Raw genomic sequence first — 21,172 nt, forward strand, 5'->3', positions numbered from 1 at the left:
GTGGAAACACAGACCCAACAGCCATGACATTTGTAGGTTTAACAAGGATGATTTTGGGGATTCCTGCTGTTGTTCAGATAAAATAAAACATTTGGATCAGGCTCCGAAATACTGACATTCAAACTTAGAAAAGAGAAAAAATTTAATTGCAGTATTTTTTTTTTTTTTTAAGTTCATTGTGCTAAAAAAAAAGAAAAGAAAAAGAAATTCATTGGATATACATCACTACAATGGTAAAACGGCAACTAACAATGCCATGTACAGAATTCAAATCTTCAGTCATACAACACAGCACCAAGCATATACACCGACAAAATGTGAACACAGACTCCATAACCAGAGAACAACGTGATATCAATCTAACCTAACAGGACCAAGAAAACGTGGGCCTGCACTAACAGAGGTTTAGTCACAGCACAGTGTCAAAGTCCAAAAAACAGAAGTAGAATAACATTATGGCAGAAAAAACAAACTTATATTAAAAAAAAAAGAAAAAAGAAAAAAAAGATTTGACTGTTCAAACAAGCATCAGAGGTTTAACTCCAGCGGTGGACATCCAGTGTTCTCGCGCATTAAGCTAATCTCCGTTCGGAGCTTTTCGTTTTCCTTGAAAACACAAAGAAATGCACAGATTTGATTGATGTCATGAGTTATCAGTATTCACCTGGTCATAGAAAAGCCTTCTTTAGTCTTAGAGGAGAACATAGTTACCTCCTGAAGTTTTGTGTTGTCCTTCTTAAGCTTAACGAGATACTCAATCCTCTGTTTGTGATTCTTGTGTCCCACAAGTTTTCCATTCTCCTCAGACAGCTTAATGTTCTGTTTACGGAGAACCTCAATCTCCTGTAAGAAAGCACAAAAAGTTGCAGAAGTCACAAAAGCCACCTGTAGGTTCACAAATGTGCAATATGCTAGACCCCGACCCATAGCAATATATATAATACTGGCTCTTTACCGATATCCGTATCAACATTTATAAGAGCCAATAAATGAAAATGTATAAGGGTAAAGAAGAGAGGGGAGAAACACCCTGAACTTCCCTGTTAATAACACAGGGAAGATCCAGAATCAACCAGCTGATCAGAGCTGAGTCAGGCAGAACATAAAGGAGTAATCCCCAATTCATAGTGACAATAAAATAAGATTATTTTAAAACTGCACTTTAAGGACTCATAAATAACTACACATAACAAATGTTAGAAAAACAAAACAACAACTCTGTTGGCAACAGTATTAGTCTTAAAAATACTATATTGTCTTTGTAAATCTGGACCCAGTGTTCCAGATGTAAAATGAGACGGCTATGCATAGCACAATCTTTGTATGGCACATGATTTTTACCTGGATTAATTTCTCTTCCTCCACTATCCTCTGGTTCGTCTCTCTCAGCTCTAGACAGCGGTTTCTCAGCTCAGTGGTGAGCTCTTGAATGCAGGTCTGAGACTGAACCAACATAGACTCCTGCGCCTGCAATCTAATCGCAGAGAGGAGAAGAAAACAGAGCAGGCTGTAAAATCTGAAGCTTAAAAAAAGGTTTGAAGCATTATGCAAGAGCAAACAGATCAATCTGATGACACCAATCCATGCAGATGCTTACTTTTTTTGAGTTTCTGAAAGCTTCTGCATCATTTTGCTCTGTTAATAAATACAAGAGAAACAGGACATGAATAATTATCGGTAACTTCATTAATGATAGAATTTTAAAGCAGAAGAACAGATGCAGACCTTCTCTGTTCTCTCCTCATCTAGCTCTTTAAGAATGGAGTGCTTGAAGGCTTCATTCAACTCTTCACTGAAACACATGCAAGGTAGCATTATTTATTTTATTTATACTTTTTCATTATAGGTGGCCTGAGGATTGCATAATCTTCAAGATACTCAACCCGTTATTATTTCCATTTTGGGTCATCTGGTTCTGCTTAGTGTAAAACTTATCAAGCAAAGCCTGGATCTCCATTCGAACCATCTCTTTCTCACTGAGCTGCGTCTGGGAGAAAGGCAATACAGTATATGAATGTTGTGTATATATTCAAATAGGATGCATTCATGACAAGCATTTCATGAAAAATGCAAATAAAAAAATATTTAAATACAGCAACTTCAATAAGAACTTCATAAAGAACTTATTCGAATCTATAAAAACAAAGCTACTTGATATAAATCAGTCTAATTATGAAAGATTATAGATTCATTAATTTTTCCACAAATATACCTTAAGCCGTTCGATTTCCTCATTTTTGGCAGCTCTCTCAGCATTCAGCTCTGATAAAAGAATTTCCATGGTCATCATGGAAGAGCGTCTATTCTCCAGCTCCCGCTCCTGGATTTCCAGCACCTGGCTCAGGTCCCTGTTGAAACTTCCAGGGGTACAGGGTGTCTTAAATTTAAAAAGAGGGAAAAAAGAAATAAACAAGAAAGTTTGTATATGCTATGTTCTTAAGTGCAAATTTAAAAACATACATTTATGAAGGGATATTTAACTTCTTCACGTTCACCAGGTATGTTAGGGCTAGGTTAAACAAGCACACATGGTTGATAGGCAAAGATTTTACACTTTCTGACACAAGCCTCTACTTAACTTCAGCTTGTGACACCCTGACGTTTGGTTTTTGTGTCTTCTTCTGGTGTCGCATTAGAGATCTTTCATATGCAAGGTGAACATGTTAACCATGAGACCACTGAGCCATGACTTGCAGCTTCTCAATTTGGGTAAGCCACGGTTGGATGTTAAGCTAAATTTGGGCACCAGTGACCAGGTAGATGTTAAAAACATAAGCAGGTTTTACCCGAGGAAACGATTTAGGCGTTACTGTCGGTTCAACGGGTGGCTGGAAAGCTCCATTCCTGATAGTTTTCTCGACAGCTTCTTGCTGTCGTTGCAGCTGGTAAAAGGTAGAAATTAGGGAAATTGGTAACATTGATGCGTTATTTGATTGACTTAATTGAATAAATAAAACAAAATAAAATAAAAAAACTTTACCTTCTGCTGCAGATTCTGTATAATGACATCCTTCTTGGCGGTTTGCTCTTGAGATGCCTGCAGGAGGCTGTTTTGCTCATCTAAGACTTTAGTAAGCCTTTCAACCTCCTCAGTGGCATAAACAATCTCCTCCTGCAAAACCTCAACCTGAAGACACACAATATATACAATTTGTATCATTCAACTCTATTCTTTGCTCTTAATTACTTGTGATGAATCTACAAAACACCACAAATTCATTTACAGTTGTTTCATTACCTCTATTTTGTTGGATGCCACCCTCCTGTCTAAAGTTTCTTGCAGGTCACAGATTTCTTCCTGCATCTTACACTTTTGCTCCTTGATGTTGTCCCTTTCACAGCATGCAGCGTTGCATTTGGCCTGGAAGAGCAATGAGATTAACTGTATAAAAATGCACTATAAAATGGTTGTGTAACGTAAAGGGTAACTACAGCAAACAGTATAAGGATAACGTAGGAGTAAGATTACAGTGATGTCTCTGATATCTTCATTAAGATGAACAATGGTCTGGTCCTTGTGGCTCAGCTCACTGCGGAGGTCTCTGGTTTGGTTAATAAGGTCTAAAACAACATCCTGTAAAACATTACAAGCAGTTTTTAGAAGGGCAGTAGAAATACAGAAGCCATATTTGAGGAATTAAAGATACGAGGCTTACTTTGTCCTGTTCAGTCTTCTGTTCCAAGCTTTTTATGCTTTCCTTGGCAGAGGTAAGATTTTGTTCAAGATCAGCAAGAGTGGACACCTTTGAAACAAAAATGAAACAAGCAGGTTTAACGACTAGGCTGCAAATACTTATATGACAGTTTTTTTATTTGCAGAGATACACCTTGTTCTTAAGACTGACCTGTTGTTGATTTTGTGTTATCAAGTCTGAGACTTGTTTTTTAAGTTGTGCATTCTGCTCCACTGTTTCAAGAAGTTCCCTGAAGGATACGAAAGCGACCCATGTTAATGTAGTAATTTAACATTTTAGGAGACAAAAAAAAAAAAAAAAAAAAAGATTAAAAGTTTTAACTGTGCAGAACTTACTTTGATGTACTTTCTTTGTTTTCCTTTAACTGGGAGACTAAGGTGTTTGTGTGCTCCTGCTCAGTTTGCAGAGAATTATTCAATTTCTACAGTAAAATAAATAAATAAATAAATAAATAAATAAATAAATAAAAATCAAGGATAGAAAGTAAACATCATGGCAACATTTTCAGACAAAGCTGTCGTAAACCCTGCGAGTTCACTCACCATGATCTCGGCTTTCAGTTCGTCGATCTCCTTCTGCCTGTCATCCAGCTGCTGTCTTGACTGATCAGCCTCAAACTTGGCCTCAGCTTGAAGCTGGTCAAACGAATCCTGAAGTGTCCGATGCTGCTCCAGAAGCTGCTCCCACTCCAGCCTGGAATGAAGATGTTGTCACGTGAACACATCAACATACTAATGAGGCCACAGCACTGCAAAAAATAAGAACCACTTGAATCCAGCCCCCTCTACTTTATTGGCTGCTTTACTGCTATTTAACTGGATTCAAACAGAGGGAACTGGGCAAACTGTTTTCTGTAATGAACCGTTACAGCTCTCTGGTGATGGCCACACATATTTTCCTTCAACTCTATATTTAACGCGAGTTGATTTGATAGTCTTTATGTTCCCATAAAGCTAAATGTCACACAGTTGTGTAACACACAGCGCCATTATAATAAATTTATGGAGAAAGCACATTTATCAGTATTAACACAATCCTAAACTGAATTGAAAGCTTTTGAAACAACATCAACACAGATTTGTTTTCAACAGACTTTCCATAATTCAGCATCATTTTCATCAACTTCAATTCAGTTGTTCTACATGTGGTTCTACATAGCATGGCTCTCTAAGAAAAAGAAAAAATGTTGTCCACCCCAGTATTTGACTCATGCTTACTGGACTTTGTCAAGTTGGAGCTGTGTGCTGATCAGACTGTTGGAGAGCTGACTCATCTCTCTCTGCTGCTCGCTCTGACTGTCTATTAGCTTGTTCTTCACAGAGGCCAGCTCCTTATCGGACGACTGCAGCACCAAGCGCAGGTCACGGATCTCGCTCCTCAGAACTGAAAGAAGTGCAAAAGGACCGTGGCAAACTTTTCCCATCGCTGGCTAAAGTCAAAAGTTCTTACATTTCTTAAGATGAGCACAAGTTCATGCAATCAGCAGAAACATCACAGACTAACCTTCTGCAGCTTGCTGTTCAGACTGAAGGCTCTGTTGCAGGTTGTTAATAGTTTCTTGCAGACAGAGTTGATCTTTATTCCAGTTATTTCTTTCAGTAGAAAGTTGCTGTACAACAGTGTAAATAATCAGGAAATCAATTTAAAAAAGGACATTTTCCAATTTCTCATGCAAATTAAACATTTCTACCTCGTCCTTGCAGTCAGATTCCTGAGTTATCACAGCCACCTGTTCCTCAAGTTTGGAGATTTCTTGCAGCATCTTGCTGTTCTTCAGCTCCTCTTCATTCAACTGCGCCTGGATGCGGCTAGCTTGATCCTGATGACAAATCAGAAAAAGTTTAACACAATAAGTGGACTTTATGCGGTCATTTTATTTGCATAGTATATGCAGACAAAAATCCACACTGCTTTACCTGCACTTGACGCAGTTCCTCCGTCAGGGCCATCTCAGTCATGTCTGATGGAGGCTGCTCCGACCAAATGCCGTTTTCATTACCGTCCATCCCATTCAGGTGCTCCGGGCTGGAGAGCGGCACGAGGCGGGACCGCAAGTTGTATCCTCTGGTGGGCGTGCTGAGAATCTGGTACAATAGATATTTCATTATTAAAGCCCAATTCATTTTTTCATAATCCTAAATAGAGATTGGACCTAATGTTACCTTATAGTTAGTCATTTTTGCAACGACTAACCTTTAGAGTTTCAACATGAATTCGGTTCAGTTCAGAAACCTCCTGTTTGTTATAAGCATTTGTAGCTTCCAGAATCTTCTCCAAATGTTTGTTGGACTTCTCAAGGTATCGTTTCTCAGACTCGAGCTGAGCCATCTGCTTCCTGAAACACAAAGCACCACTTTAATCTTCGTGAAGTTTATTTGTGATTTAAATAATACATATTAAAAATTCTTTTAAATACATTTTTGACACAGAAATCAAAGCTGAGCTGTGTTTTCATATATGATACCTCTTCTACAAGAGGTAGAAGGGATGTTAACATCAGATTTATATTAAAGAACCTCTTTAACTCTTACTTGGTGACATCTTTGTACTCTTCAAAAGCCTGAAGGGCCCCTGTCAGGTCTGACTGTCTCTGAAGGAGCTTGGCATTGAGTTTCTCAATTGTCGCTGCCGAGGTGGTATCTGTAGCCACAGAGGCTGAAGAGACTTCTGAAGCTGTGGAGCAACAAGTGATAATTAAAAACAACAGTATATTATAATTCACAGTTTTATTTTTCCAAACATAATTCTCCAATTTTTGGATGGCAATCTTACTTTCTGTGGGTCTCTCTGACTCCACAGCTTTCTGAAAGGCCTCTTCAATCTCCACAGCAACTTGGGCTGCAACTTCTTGAGCTTTCACCACTGATTCAAGCGAACGTAGCTGACGGTTCTCCTCTCTGAGGCTGTAATTCTCTGCAGCGTAGCGAGTCATCTTTGGGTGATGTTCAACCTTGTTCAAGGCAGAAGTGTTTTAAAAAAAATAAAAATAAAGAGTGTGGTGGTGAAGAAAGTGAGAAATTAATTATGGCACATGTAACCTTGCTTTTGCCATGTTGTTATATGAAGAAAAATATATATGCCACTGGAGTGTATTTTGATTTTAGTTTCTCCTACAGCTTGCATCTATACAATATGCAGATATAGTTTCAAAGCCTTTAATTTAAGCAGTGGGCTGACATTTGTACCTGATCCTTCAAGATCTTAATCTCTTCTTTCAGCTGATCAATCAGAGCCTGAGAGTCCTTGTCTGACAGCAAGTTTTCCCCTGCCTTCAGTTTTTTCTCCAGGCGAGAGATGTGGTCTTCTCGAAACCTGACAATCATTCGGCTGGAATGGATAAACTTGTCTTTTTGCGCCCAGGCCTCCTCTAGTTGGGCCACCTTGGTGAGTAGCGCCTGAGAACAATCAAACGTAACTATAAGTTTCACTATAGGTTTTTAAAATACGTGGCAAAATAAACAAATAAAAGCTTCATCTTGCCTTTTTTTCCTCATCTTGTTTCTTCCACAGACGAATAGCAGACATAAACTTTGCTTTATATGAGACATCATGATGAGTCTCGATGGATGAGCCTGGATTGGTTAGAATAAAAAAAAAAAAAGTAACTTAGTCTATGCTGAACTCTAAAACGGTTTAAACAGGTTGTTAACGGGCTGAACATTAACATATGTTTGATTCATTGTTACCCATGTGAAGTTCAGGTCCTCCTGGTGCTATGTCTCTCCCATAGTCCACTCCCTGAGATGTGAGCGCCTGAGCAAGCTGCTCCTTCAGCTTCTTCACTTCAGCCTGCAGCTGCTTCACATTTCCCTGTGTATCTTCATTGATGACAGCCTGGCAAGGCACAATAATTATACAGAGATAGGAAAAAACTGTAGTGAGAAATCAAGACACACTTGTTAATTCTAAGTTTTAACTAAGTATTTGGCTCTTATGACTTATACCTTATTTTTGATCAACTTTGCTCTCTGGGCAAACTGCAGGGTGGACAATGTTTCTCCAAAACACTTTGAACCAGGGTGGACGTTGGCTATGATGTAAGTCTTGGCATTCCCTCCAAGAGAGTCCTGAAATTACAGTGACAATAGAATTGTTAATATATCTGAACATTATTTCACATATAATTCCCCAGAAGTTACACTGTGAAATTTTATGAATCTCATATATTCACTGCAATCCATACTCTACAACCTAGGAAATCACATTTGCAAGTTAAGACCTAAAATAAAGAGAGAAAACCTTAAAAATCAAGCACTGCAACGATAATGCCTGACTGTGGCGCATGTCTGCAATTATTATTTCCATGCTACATCCTCCTGAATTTGCATCTACACATACCCTGAGCAGAAAGGTGAGCTTTGAATCCCTGTAGCAGATGTGGCGATTCTTTCCATTAGACACGTCCACCAGCGCCATGATCACCTGGCCAAGGCACATGAGGGAGCGATTGATACTGCTGGCCTCCTGAGCAACAGAAGCAGAGCAGACAGCAACTTTTAGAGACCATAAAACAATGTAGGTCCAATAGTGTGAGGGCATTAAGACACAAAGCCTTCACCTTCAATCTCGAGCCCTCTGTGTGTGTGTCTTTCTGCCTCTCAGACCCTGCCAGATCAACCAGGTTCAGCTGAGACATTCGGATGTTCACCACTTCATTGATGGACTCCTTGGACTCCAAAGTCATAGTGAACACTGCGTGGGATCTCGAAGACTCGCGATTCATCGAGGTAGAGGCCACACGTCGATTGCGCCAGCCCATAGAGAGCACCTAAATGGTTTAAAACACACATTTTATACAGTCCCACAGCTTGTTTTGTTTTTATGAAACTGGATAAATTCACATACAAGAACATACAGGTTTCATACATTCTAATTGGTTAGACAGTAAACATAAGAACCATCAGCCACAACAAACTGGGACTTTATACCTGGTACGCTTCAGCCGCTGAGTTCACAAACTTCTCCACGACTCCCTCAACAAAGACACCTTTCTTGATGTTCTCCCTGAGAAAAAGGCTGGCTGAGGCCGTGTCCAGAAGGTCATAAATTTGTTCATTGTATATCTCAATAAATGAACATTTGCAGAGGAAACTCTTGGACTGAGAAGACTGTTGGGGAGGGGAGAACAAGTGAAAAATTCATTTAAAGAACAAATTTGAACAATATGTCTTTCAAGATAATAAAATGTTAGTGCTCACCCTTTCCACTTCCCTGTTGATGAGAAAAAACAGGTACTCAAAACTTCGAGGAATGACCCCCCTTAGATCATCTGTGAAATTATCCAGCTCGGATGGCCCTGAAGCAAAAGAGAGAAAAATTATTTTAGGTTATATGATTGTTCGATCATATTTATTCTAAAATGTAAGTGATATTACAGAAGCCGCACCAAGCATGGTGAAGGTTTTTCCAGAGCCTGTTTGTCCACTGCAAAAGAGGAGACCAATAAGGAACCAAATGGGTAATTCACATTAAGCACACTGAAGACTGGCTGTGCCATAAATTGATTTTATGAAGTAAAGAATGGGAAGATCACTTACTAGGCAAATATTGTACCGTTATATCCATTCATGCACGACTCTACAATATTCTTGGCCACACTGGAAAATACAGCATCCTGTAGAAATGTTACAATTACTTTTTTAGCCATAAAAGCTACATCTCAGATCAGTAAAATAAAATTTAGACAATTAATATTAACAGTGACACAGTGGCATTTTTATAACCGAATAATCAATAATGTGCCTCAAACCTGTGTGGTGTCCATATCAGCAACATGATCATAGGTGAAGGTTCGTGGTTCTGGTTTTGAGAGCAAACGGATGGTGTTTGGTGACGTGACAGAGAGACACAGGTTCTGATCGCCATCTGTGGTCAGCCCAGTGTCCCGGGTCAGAGGTCGTACTCTGACAAAGACTTTAATAGAGTCGCTCTCACTGCTTTAAGCCCAGATAATAACACGACAAAGAGCAAGATATTTAAGGTGAAAATAGCAAGAGTTAAACACTGTTAAAAAGAGCAGCTGCTAATTTACTGCATGGTTGTTTTAACTATAACTATTGTCTTTCCAAAAGCATCAAAATAACAGTTAAAGTGGCCTCATTAGCCACACACCGTACCAGCAACAACACTATGCATTATTGCGTGCATTATTTCATTACATTGGCTCATTTTTATTTTACTTTTCCTGCTCCATAAATGTGCTGCATACAGCTGAGAAATTTATTTTCACAAACAGATTACACCAACATAGTTTGTGAGCCTGCATGTTTGCTAATCCATACAAATTACAGCCCTTTTAGAGATCAATCCTAACGATGTGACCAACTATCTCACTTTGGTCATTACATTTAGTCACTTAACTCCTAATCATAAGGAGGGAAACAGTTTTCTTTTGATCCTTCTTGGTAGCAACAGAGTTAGGGTCGTATTAGTATGAAGCAGCTCTGGTTTCATTTTACCGTTATCCTTTTAGGTTTGTAGCGTTAGCGTTTTAAACTAAAAAAAACAGACGGCGTGACAAAGTATGATTACCTGGCAGCAAGGTGAGCTGAATCAGCAGAGCCTGTTAACAAAATCATGACCATGTTAGATGTTGATTTAGCTTTGCAAGTCGTTTTTAGAGCTAAAGCTTCATTAATAATACAGCGTTCAAGTATCATGCTTAGAGCTTCCATACATACTCGATGCCTGGCATCGAGTTTCATAGCAGCGTTTAAGCTAATTTTACTCCTGTTAGCTGAACAACAAAAACATGCATTTGTGCTGCTCTACCTTTCCCACTGGAATTCATTGTTGACAGCCGAATATTCTCAGTTTCCTGGTAAAATATATTTTTCACAACATTTCGATTAACAGAGGCAGAAAGACAGCACTGTTTACATCCTTCGAAATTGGCGGGCAAGTTTGCTCCTACTTCTTCTTCTTCTTCCTTGGTTTTATGAACAGACTATTGAACGGGACATACCGCCACCTGCTGTTCAAGTGAAAACTGTTAATTGTTTGTTTTGTTCTAGGGATTTTGTCTTGTTTTGTTTAGGTGAGTGAGTATTTCCAGCAGATCCCAGGAACGACATCCCGAAATCTCTTTCTTAACCCTGTAATATGTAGGGACTTTGTTACTATCAGTCTTTCAAGAAAACAAAATGTCAATTGTAACAGTTTCATAGGCATAACCTTTTATTTTTTGCATCAGTAAGGAGATACCAAAAGAATTATTAGCCGAAAAGCATATCTTGGTATGGTGTGAAGTGTGCCCCTGATAATCTGAGACAACTGGATAAGTGGAGAACAGAAGAAGTGACAAGACTGAAAAACTGTCCACAGCAAATGAACAGTATCTGAAAGTTATGTCCTTAAGAAATAGCACAAATCTAATAAAGACCTGACATAGGACCTGCGAGACACATCTGGCCCTTCAGTTGATTCATCAACTGTTCACCGAAGCCTTGTCAGAAATAGATTTTTGACAACCATATTTCCACTGACACTGACTGAAAATCAGTAGCAGCAAGTCTTATGGACTGATGGATCCAAATGTGAAATGTCTGGTTAAAACTGTCAGTATAGAGAGGTATGAAAAAGGTCCAACAGTGTTTGTCTTCAGACATCTGTAAAACACAGTAGAGGATTTGTCATGGTTTGAGGCTGCATTTCAGTCGGGGGTGTTGGGGACTTTGTCAAAAGAAAGAGCCAAGATCCAAAGAAGATCTTTGAATGTCTTTTTTTTAACCTCATATACTGCAGTTCTTTGTATGTTTTTACATGTTTCAATAAATCACTGCACCTATATATTAAAAGAGGGGGAGGAGGTCAAGACTTTTCAACAATACTGTAGGTAATGTCAATAAACTACCTCTTAAAAGTTCCGGGTGACAATAGGCTAATAATACAAGTTTAAATACACAAATCAAAATGCACAATGCTTATGTAGGTAAAGAGTTCAAAACTAAAGAAGACTAAAGACACCCGATTAAGAAATTTTCAAGCATAATACTAACAGCCTGAAGGCAGAAATTAGAATGATAATTTAAAAAATCAGAATAAAACAAAAACAACCAAAAAAGATAAATGATGAAAGAAATGATTGGACATAAACAATGTCATTTGGATCACGTTAGACTAATGATGCAGACGCTCAAGTAGCTGTGTCGTTTGATGAAGTAGATTATTGATAGATAAGTAACAGACAGAAAACCTACTTCACCTACGGGATAGTCTAATGACAGAAAATAAAAACAAAAATAAACTAATCCCTTTCTAATGTAGTAAAGTAATTCAAAATCCAGAACTGTAACACAAAACCTTATCGTATTTTTTTTCTTTAAATATATGTTGTTGTTTTTATCACGCTGTGTAGTAGTTTTGGTTTAAGGAGTGTGTAACATTTTATTTTAGAGCACATTACCTTGCCACTCCTGTCATCTTTAAAGCTGATTCGAGTGCGCAGTCACCAAAATACATCACATCCGTTCTTTCACGGATTGGCTGCTTAACCGGGAAGTGCGTTCCCTTTGAACGCTTCCCCCGATCTAATTGGTGAGTTTCACGGCTTTTAAAATCCAAACGGTTGTCACCCAAGCAAGGCGAGGGTTTTTCAAAAACGACTTTGTTTCTTATCGTCACTGTATAGACGAAGACCCGGTTTCTCTCAGCACCATATGTTTTATTGAGGTAAGTGGTAGATACACGGGATTACAGTTTAGTATGTTATTTCTGGCAATGTTTGGTATTTTAAGATGTGATGTTGAGATTTTATTTTCTTCGACTTTCCGTTAACTAAAGTGTACCGGTTAGCTAGCAAAGGTGCTATTGTCACTTTACTGTTGACGTTAACTATATCAGTGCTAGTGTGTACAGGGTGTCGAAAGTTGAATTAGCTTTAATGAAAAATTTGGTAAAATTGAGTAGGGAGTAGATGTCTGTTTGTTGTAACCTAACCACATCGTGGCTTGTACTCTGCGGTTTATGTGCATTGTTGTTCTCTTACTAATAACTAACGGTTGAATGAAACACTGCTCTCCTGGCATCCATCAGAGACAGTGGGGGGGTTTATCTACCGCTTCAGTGCCAGCAAACGGCTGTCTTGTACAGCCATTAAGACACCAGGGAAGGTTAGTTCGCTATCCATTATTTGTAACCAGGTTTGTAAACTTAGGCATGCTAACCTTTGGCTACAAGAAATCACGTGTTGCTGCTTGGTCATATATGCGATTCATGTAGTTTAACCAGTTAAAATAACTTGGAAGACTCATTCCTCCCAATAATGCTTCATTCATCTAGGGCTTAATACGTGACTTAGACAGCATTAAGTCTAAAGACTAAAAGCCAAGGCTTAGATAAATATTTATATACCAGGATTTATCAAAATTGGCGGATAAATATTTAGGATTTTATTTTAAACTGATAATGCTATATTATCTAAAAGCATTATTTTTGTTACCAAGTTGTTGACATTGACTGCCATTTGAGTGTGGAAAAAATAAACTCTTCAAGACCATCTGGTGGCCAAACCATGCAACTGCTGCAGCGCTAATTCTACCTAAAATATTTTGTTGTGCACAAATGCACAAAACAAATGTAGTAAAGTGGTGGGATCAAAGGCAAACGGTAGCCTTACTGCAAACCACCCGGAGAGAGGAGTTCAAATGAGTTCTAAGAACTTCACCAGGAGAAGTACCGACTCAATATATCTGCCTTGGTTCTTGTGTAAATCTTACATTATTTTTCTCTCTTGCTCTCCACCCACACTGAGTAAACTGTAACCAGAAGAGTGCCTTATCAACTGGTTGCAGCTTTAAGACTGACGCCTCCTTCAGCGGTGAGGGTTAGAGGTCCCAGTACAGTCGCATAACAGTCTTTTCCTCTATTTTTTTTTTTTTTTTTTACAGGATGAGCTCTGTTGATGTTAATGATGAAAATCGTGGGGTCTGCCCAGGAGGAAAGCACAACTCTCCTAACGACATATTTGCCCTGGATCAGCCGACTGGAAGGCCCTCCATCCTACGTCAGACAGAAAACCTGCCCAGCAAGACTGTACCAAAGGGGGTAAAAGTAAAAAAAACAAAAAAAAAACAACTTTCATCCCATTCCATTGTATAGTCACAAGGCAGTGTAGCCCTGGGCAGAAAGCTAATGCTAATGACTGTCTTTCACTCTTTGACTATGATGAAAAATTATTTACTTTTGGTACTATATGAACTCTGACCTCAGCCTGTTTGTCTCTAACCAGTGTTAACAGAATTTTAATAAGATGGACAAGAAAACCTATATGAAGAAAAAGAAAAGCAGTTATTTGTAGACAAAAGGTTTTTCATGGCTCAAAACCAGGCCTTTTGGGGGCAGCTGGCTACTTCTGACTACTGACTAAATAATTTTTGTGTAGGTTTGTTTTCAGACTCCAAGAAGAGACCCTGTGACTAAAAGAATTCTGTCTCCCAACAAGTCTGTCAATTTGTTGAGTGTTGACGAGAATACGAAAGTTATGGATTTGGATAAATCAAAGTAAGTAAATGAGTGTCATTCACCAGTATGCCTTCATTGAACAAAGTGTTGCATTTAGGTAACTTATCATGTTTTGGTTTTGTAGTACTTTGCCACAGGAAGCCACTGAGCAACTCAAAGAAGGTAATTTATTTATTTATTTATTTTTAAACTTGTAAGTTATGAGCTCTTTATGTATTTTCCCCCTACCACTGCTGAGAGATTAGCAGATACCTTCATTACTTTTTTCTTTCCCCCTGCAGAAGTGTCATCTTATCCCGATGACAACATGCCAATACAAAGCAGAGGTGGCTATATGCTGGATTTTGGAAACCTTGATGACTTCAATCCATTTCAGGGGTCTAACAATATGGCTCTCTCACCTATGAGGCCTGCTGTTGAAAACCCCCCTGCAGATCATAGCAAGTCTGAAAACACACCGCCAGTGAACATCGTGGAGGAGCCTATCAAAATGGAGTCTGCACTAGATGAGACCCTTCCATTCAGCGCGTCTGTAGAAAACTCACTCGCTGATCTTTCTGCCGATATCTGCTCCATGGAGAGCAGTGTGGTTATAGTGAAGGTTCCAGTGGTTGAGGAAGACAATTCATGGCCTGCGACACCTGATGAAAAACGGCTTGGTGTTGCGTCTTCAAGCACAGATCAAGAGAAGTCGTCCAGCAGTTTTGCAGAAGATGCTCCACTCTCAGCAAAAGGTTCTTATAACTTCGATTTTGACAACCTTGACGCAGTCAATCCTTTCCAGACTGGTGGCTCTAAAATTCCAAATTCACCTGTCCTTGGGCGAAAGGTGTCAAATGAAGATGCACTTGCAGAGGAAAGCAAACAATCTGTTGTTGAGGTGGCCCAAGAATTGCCTGTTCAGCACGAGGTGAAGCATGACGCTACAGTGGATCTGATATCTGCCGACACAGCAAAACCCCCTCCTGCTGAATCCCAGCCGGCTGATGACCCAGTCAAGGAAGGCCCAACCAAGAACGGGCCTGTCAAACTTGAATTCAATTTTGATGATGGTGCTGAAGTCAAACGGAAACCGCCACCTAAGAAATTTGGCAAAAGGCCAACTGGTGTAAGACCTAAAGAGCCAAAGCAGGTGTCTGATGTCAAACCACCAAAAGAAGCTGAAGTGAAGCCTGAAGTCAGTTATGGTGATGCTTTACAGCCTAAAAGTTCTTACTCGTTTGACTTTGAAAAGTTTGACGACCCAAACTTCAATCCTTTTGGCACAAAAACGGCCATAAACAACTCCCCCGTGTGCAGCAGGAAATCCAGCCCAGAACCAGTAGAAACCGCAGTTCAGGAGCAAACTGATGTCCCTGTGACAAAGGAGGCTGAACCGCCAGCACGGTAAGAGAAAGTAAAGGCTTAGTATCGTTATTATTAGCAGCAGATGCTTCACTTACCAGTAGTGCCATGTTTCACTGTAGATTCACTCTAAAAGTTTTCATCTTCTCAGTGCTGAAGACAGTTTGCCAGCTCCTGAACCAAACCATGTACAGGTAAGTTGGAGGAATGTACTTTGATGCAACTCTCAATATATTGTGTATGTGTGGGTTGTTTTTAACAAACATCTGTTTATTATGGAATGACAGGTTGCAGATAACAAGGTTGTCTCTGACCTTGACACCAAACAACCAGTGCAGAATCTCCCTGAGTCCTCTGAACCCTCTCAGCCTGAGCAGAAGGCACAAGCTGGCATGCTAGACTTCAATGACGAGTTTGTTCCTGGAGCAATGTGTGAGTAATTGTTGGCTTCAGCTCTGTTTGAACCAAACCGTGCTTTTGTTCAATCCTTAGCAGTAATGGAAAGCTCTTACTGCTTTTAACCCACGATCTTTATCTCCAGTCATGACCAGTGACTTTGATGGACAGATTGACTACCTCGAACAGTTTGGGTCCAGCAGTGTAAGTGCTTTCTTTATCTTTGCTAAATGACTAAATCCTCAACCACAAGGTTCAAAGTGTTTACATTTTCTCATCAATAGTTCAAGGAGTCCGCACTGAGGAAACAGTCCTTGTACCTAAAATTTGATCCCCTCCTGAGGGAGAGCCCAAAGAAGTCTGCAGGCCCGGGTGCTCAGATTCAAGCCCCCCCCCCTGCTGCCCCTGTTTTACGGTACGGTGTAGTTCTGTTGTGCTGCTGCTCTCACTGGACATTAGAGCCGAATTTGATCGGCTTTTGATTTTCTGTAAAATAAATTTATCGGAAGGGAAACCTCTTCACTTTGTTCTGTTTAATTCAGGCTTGAAACACCACAGACTGCAGATAAAGTGGCAAATGGTCCACAAAAAGATGATTTCAGACTGCTTGACGATGCAGCAGCATCGGTGAGTCTCTTGTACTCTGTCCGCTGGACCGGTAATTTCTCGTCGCCTTTGTTATTTCTGCTAACTTTGTTGAAATCTTCTCCACTTATGTCATCTAGACTCCAGTCCTTGAGAGCTTTGTCCCTCCTTTCCCGCAGCCAGCAAACAGCGAAGATGCTATCATCGAAGTGCTGAAGTACAGTCAGAAAGACTTGGATGCAGCAATCGCCAAAGTGCAGGCAGAAGTAGGTTGTCTGGCTTTTCACATCCATACAGCATTTGAACACAAAAACATCCACATTAAATTATGATATTTATTTATTTTAAAATAATCAGGTTTAGCCACACTTTAAACACAAAGATCAAAATTTGTATCTACATGTAGCAGCCAATCAGAAGGTTAAAAGTAAAATGGCACTAAAGTAAAAAGGCCAGAAAAGATCAATGGGATTATTTTGAATTGTGGTTTATGCAAAGCTCCTCTGGATCCAAAGAATAAATGCTTGGCATTGAAGTTGAGCGTAATTTTTATTTAAAAAAAAAAAAAAAAAAAAAAAATTGAGTAATGGGTTTTCTAGATGATGGGCACCATTCTTAGTCTCAAGGAAAAAATAAAGTGTACATTTCTCTCTCATATAGGGTAAAGAAAAAGAGGACCAGTGGAGTATGAAGAACAGTAAGCTGCTTGATAATGAGCAAGAAATGAGGTGAGCTGTGCATCATATTAAAATTTCTTGTTGTTTTTATATAAAATCAATTTTGAAGATCTTTGACCACATTTTGTCTCCGTCATAGGAAAATAGTAGCTGAATTTGAGCTCATGATCACAAAGATGATGGGTAAGTTATATGTACATGTTGCGCTCATCAGAAGGGTTAATGTGTGGGGTATTTTGTCAAACATTTAATTTAAAATTTCCTGCCACTGGTCAGCTGATCAAGAGAAGGAGAGGGAGGTGGCCCAGGCAAAGCTCAATGCGGCTCTGTTGGAGAAGGAGCAACTATGCAGCGACCTGAACGCTATGGAGAGATCTTTAGGCGAGCTCTTCAAGAGGCTGGAGAAGTACAAGGACATTATAGAGGGTTACAAAAAGGTCAGCTCATGGAAGCCAGACAAATGTTTGCTATAATTTCAAATTATTATTATTATTTTTTTAAATGTTAAGGTTTAAATGTTGAAATATTTTCTGCATCCTCTACCCAGAATGAAGAGACTCTGAAGTCTTGTGCACAGGACTACTTGGCAAGGATCAAAAAGGAGGAGCAGCGCTATCAAACACTTAAAGCTCACGCCGAGGAGAAAATTAGCCAGTAAGAAACTCTGGCCTTTTATGTTGAAGCATCAGGAGACTTGCGTTGACTAACTTGAATTTAATTCTCACCATCAGTGCAAATGAAGGAATAGCTGAGGTGCGATCCAAATACAAGGCTGAGGTATCTGCACTTCAAGCACAGCTGCGCAGAGAGCAGCTGAAAGTGCAGTCACTGGAGAAGAGCTTGGACCAGAAGGCAAGTCGGCATGTTGTTTTTCATGAATTTGCAGCAGTATTATCACTTTTCTTCTCATTTCTAAATTCTTTTCTTGTTACAGGAGAAAGAGGCAGAGGAGCTCACCAAACTTTGTGATGAACTCATATCCAATGTGCAAAAGGGCTGAACTTGGTTTTAAATGCTGTTTGCTTCTGTTCTTTATCTTCATGTCCAGAGTGTCTTCTTGTGTGGTGAACTGTTTGTCTCTTTCAATGTTATACTGTAAAAAGGTTAATAAAAAGGATTTATTGATCTGGTGATCATTCTTGCATCAATCTTTAGTTTTGCTTGTATGCTATACTCAGGGATTCCCAAACTGTGGGCAGGTGAGGTACTGCATGTAGCCTGCAGTTATAACAGAATTTATTTTTATTTTTTTTTCATAAAACAATTTTTTCAAGGTAAATCACTTTGGAGTGAGCAGTTAAGACTGGGTAGACCCCATGGGATTTTCTTGATGTTCTAAGTGGATTGTGGCACTTCTGACTTTAGCAATGGCTGATATACAGGACCCTGACCACTAGAGGGCAGTGCATGCTCTCATAATTTAACCTTCTCAGCTGGATTTTGTATTCTAAGCGTTATTTATGGACACGACAATACCACAGCTTTTTGACTCAGAGAAACACACCTGCTTTAAAAACAGGCAGCTCAGTGTACTCGGCCGTCATCTGTCTGGAGCCAAAGCTCATCTCCATCCTGCCATACTTGCAACAAAACAAGAGCTCACTTGATACAATGCTCCCCTTCTTTCCTGAGTAATCACAGGGTCCCGTCACATCACTCCCACAGCAGGACAATGCACTTCCTAAATGGTGAAAGGAAATCCTACCTAGATTGGAGTTGAATGAGTAGATGGTGGTGGTGCAGACTAGAGAGGGGGGAGGAGAGGGTCAATTCACTTAAATGAGAAAAGATGCTGGTTGTTTGGTGTAGTCTTGCAGGGGCCATCACTCATCTATAAAGCAACTGTGAGACTGCTCTTGTGTCTGTACAGTATCTATTCATTCATCCCAGCACGTTCTGCCCCTCTGTGGGCATGCCCTCTGTGTCACCCTCGACGGACACTTCAACCCACTCAAAGGAAGAAAGCTGACCTGCGTGCCCTGACGGTTTCATGAAAGGTACGCCTTCATCACAGTGCACACTGCAGCTTTTAACTAATACCCAAAATCCACTAATCTTCAGGAAGAATGCATCTGTTTTTGTTTCTGGTCATTTAATCAAACTATCAAACCTTCAAACTTTTTTTTTTAAACCTTAGAGTACATCAAATAAGATTGTCAAATACAACCAATTACATACAAAAAATACCTAAATATTGGCATGAAGTAAATGTGAATAAACTGAGTGACAATATTCAAATATGTACTATACACAACGTAATAACATTACATAGATATGCAAAACGCTTTACTCTGAAAAATAAACCTTTGATACATTTTTTAGCAAAATAAATTAAATAGTCATCAGTTTGATTATAAATGACTACAGCTTCATGAACTGTGGGTGGAAAAGGTTGATGTCAAAAAGACTCATCTTCTCTTGTTTGTCAACATACTACTGACTACAGATGGGAAGCTACCACAAAAAAGGTTAAAAAATGATAATGTAGACCAACACAGTTGACATGGCAATGTAATTATTCCACTCTGTGAAAGACAATAAACATTTATCAGTCTATTCTATATCACTTTTGACAGAAGTCAGGGATGGAAAAAGGTAACATAAAGGATAGTGGTCAGCATTCCCAGCATAATGCATCTTTAACAAACAAAAGGACAACCTGAGTAGGAGCGTAAAACCAGCCCTTTTGTAAGTCTTGAGTACCATTTTCATCTGTGCGCTCCAACAGCTGAGCATGTGAAAGATAAAGACCAACTTTCACTTGAGAAAATGGAAAATTCATCTGATGAGGAAGACCTTTCAGCTGGTCCTAATAGCTGCTATTAATCTCACACTCTTAAAAAATAAAATAAAAACATCCCCGTCCTTTTTAGTAAGTGCCCGCCAAGGATTGATCCATTTGTAGTGGTGTGAGAATCTGACAGGTATAAAAAAAAAGAGCAACAAATATGGAAGTTTTTATGTAATAACAAAAGGTGTGTATCACTGGCCACTGTTTTTCCACACATTGTACACTTTTCCAACAATCTCCATTTTAAAAAATTAATGCCAGGTGAGTGTCACTCCAGAGTTCCTGTTCAGTCCGCAGCTTAATGTCCGCAGCTTAGAGGAGACTATTTGGGAATATTTGGCACTAACACTGAAAATGAATGTGTTGATGCTGATGTACTTTCCCATCCACGTGGGAGTGAGTGTGTGTGTGAATGTCTGTGTAGATTTTGGGGTAGATTTTAGCGGGAATTGTTGGTCCTCCCTGGCCGAGGAGGAGCTGCTGCTGCTGCGCGAGGTACTCCTCATAGTTCATGGATGTCACACAGTCTTTCTCGGGGCTGGAGGAGCTGGACGAGGGAGCCGCGCAGCCCCTGTCCCGCTCCCGGTGCGGCAGCCGGTGAGAGCTCTGCAGTACCTGCGCGGCCGGGGAGCTGGGAGGAGGACAGTGTTTTCTGCTTTGGCAGAACCACAGCAGCACTGTGCCAAAGATGAACACTATTACTGCAGGGATGCCAATGATGACAGGCCAGGGGAGGGAGCTGGAGGCTTGCGGAAACATCGGTGTTATGTGAGGCTTAGTGTCTGTAAAAGAAAATGAGATTCCAGCTTTTAAATGTTTCCATACTCTGTTGTCTGCCAGCAAACTAACAGTTGTAGTTTTATTATCACATTACTTGTTGTTATTCATCGCTGAATATGGGTTGCTGAGAAAACATATGTTTGATTTAAAATCATAAAACAGAACAAGAGAGGAAAAGGCATGAATTAAAGTTTAAAAATGCTACATTTTTACTGAATGATTAATAATTAATTGATGGGAAAAATAGCCTAATTAGTTCAAAACATACTGATGCCTCCAAAGGTACCTTTTCCTGATTTATGCATGCATATACTATTTGCACTAATGCAGATACATAAAGAAAAAAACACAACATTTTTGTATATGTAATTCGATTGATAGGTTGATAGCACTGGGCTTTATCCAAGCTTTTCTACAGTTTACTGTAACACTGCAGACAGACA

At 39.6% G+C, this 21,172-nt stretch overlaps 3 protein-coding genes across 7 annotated transcripts in view; 1 reads left to right on the plus strand and 2 right to left on the minus strand.

Moving 5' to 3' along the window:
- Positions 1 to 124: 124 nt before the first annotated feature.
- On the minus strand, positions 125 to 12,205 carry kif15 (kinesin family member 15). Of its 3 annotated transcripts, none has more exons than XM_086273880.1 (35): positions 12,100 to 12,205; positions 10,227 to 10,257; positions 9,445 to 9,631; positions 9,233 to 9,309; positions 9,082 to 9,119; positions 8,894 to 8,991; positions 8,624 to 8,803; positions 8,254 to 8,463; positions 8,034 to 8,159; positions 7,640 to 7,762; positions 7,382 to 7,529; positions 7,176 to 7,267; positions 6,881 to 7,090; positions 6,468 to 6,645; positions 6,227 to 6,368; positions 5,889 to 6,030; positions 5,612 to 5,779; positions 5,386 to 5,514; positions 5,199 to 5,304; positions 4,913 to 5,078; positions 4,238 to 4,388; positions 4,031 to 4,116; positions 3,846 to 3,924; positions 3,657 to 3,743; positions 3,470 to 3,574; positions 3,239 to 3,361; positions 2,981 to 3,127; positions 2,787 to 2,882; positions 2,213 to 2,377; positions 1,884 to 1,987; positions 1,726 to 1,792; positions 1,598 to 1,635; positions 1,342 to 1,474; positions 712 to 843; positions 125 to 606 (listed from the first exon to the last, which is right to left on the minus strand). In XM_086273880.1, the coding sequence occupies exons 3-35, from the start codon at positions 9,457 to 9,459 to the stop codon at positions 529 to 531; spliced, it is 3,939 nt and encodes a 1,312-aa protein (XP_086130006.1). In that variant the 5' UTR covers positions 9,460 to 9,631; positions 10,227 to 10,257; positions 12,100 to 12,205; the 3' UTR covers positions 125 to 528. The 3 variants fall into 3 exon arrangements, with proteins under 3 accessions (XP_086130006.1, XP_086130005.1, XP_086130004.1); XM_086273879.1 differs by lacking the exon at positions 12,100 to 12,205 and adding an exon at positions 10,467 to 10,887 and having other exon boundaries at positions 9,445 to 9,628; XM_086273878.1 differs by lacking the exon at positions 12,100 to 12,205 and adding an exon at positions 10,467 to 10,886.
- A 2-nt stretch (positions 12,206 to 12,207) lies between these two features.
- On the plus strand, positions 12,208 to 18,291 carry tacc3 (transforming, acidic coiled-coil containing protein 3). 3 transcript variants are annotated; one of them, XM_086273881.1, is made up of 17 exons: positions 12,208 to 12,365; positions 13,583 to 13,745; positions 14,077 to 14,195; positions 14,281 to 14,318; positions 14,438 to 15,542; positions 15,652 to 15,694; positions 15,788 to 15,932; positions 16,042 to 16,100; positions 16,181 to 16,311; positions 16,439 to 16,523; positions 16,622 to 16,747; positions 17,142 to 17,209; positions 17,298 to 17,341; positions 17,435 to 17,595; positions 17,706 to 17,812; positions 17,890 to 18,010; positions 18,093 to 18,291. In XM_086273881.1, the coding sequence occupies exons 2-17, from the start codon at positions 13,584 to 13,586 to the stop codon at positions 18,156 to 18,158; spliced, it is 2,580 nt and encodes an 859-aa protein (XP_086130007.1). In that variant the 5' UTR covers positions 12,208 to 12,365; position 13,583; the 3' UTR covers positions 18,159 to 18,291. The 3 variants fall into 3 exon arrangements, with proteins under 3 accessions (XP_086130007.1, XP_086130009.1, XP_086130008.1); XM_086273883.1 differs by having other exon boundaries at positions 16,661 to 16,747; XM_086273882.1 differs by having other exon boundaries at positions 13,583 to 13,739.
- A 220-nt stretch (positions 18,292 to 18,511) lies between these two features.
- Positions 18,512 to 21,172, minus strand: part of LOC147307305 (fibroblast growth factor receptor-like 1) — a 34,355-nt gene continuing 31,694 nt past the window's right edge. Inside the window, exon 7 of the mRNA XM_086273884.1 lies at positions 18,512 to 20,731. Within this exon, the coding sequence (XP_086130010.1) occupies positions 20,292 to 20,731 (440 nt within the window). The 3' untranslated portion in view covers positions 18,512 to 20,291. The remainder of the gene's footprint in view (positions 20,732 to 21,172) is intronic.

The sequence above is a fragment of the Aulonocara sp. 'chitande type north' Nkhata Bay genome, linkage group LG19 (genome assembly GCF_057382095.1).
Source record: "Aulonocara sp. 'chitande type north' Nkhata Bay isolate Kocher_YH1m ecotype deep benthic linkage group LG19, A_spYH_male_GT1.1, whole genome shotgun sequence".
Taxonomy (NCBI): Eukaryota; Metazoa; Chordata; class Actinopteri; order Cichliformes; family Cichlidae; genus Aulonocara; species Aulonocara sp. 'chitande type north' Nkhata Bay.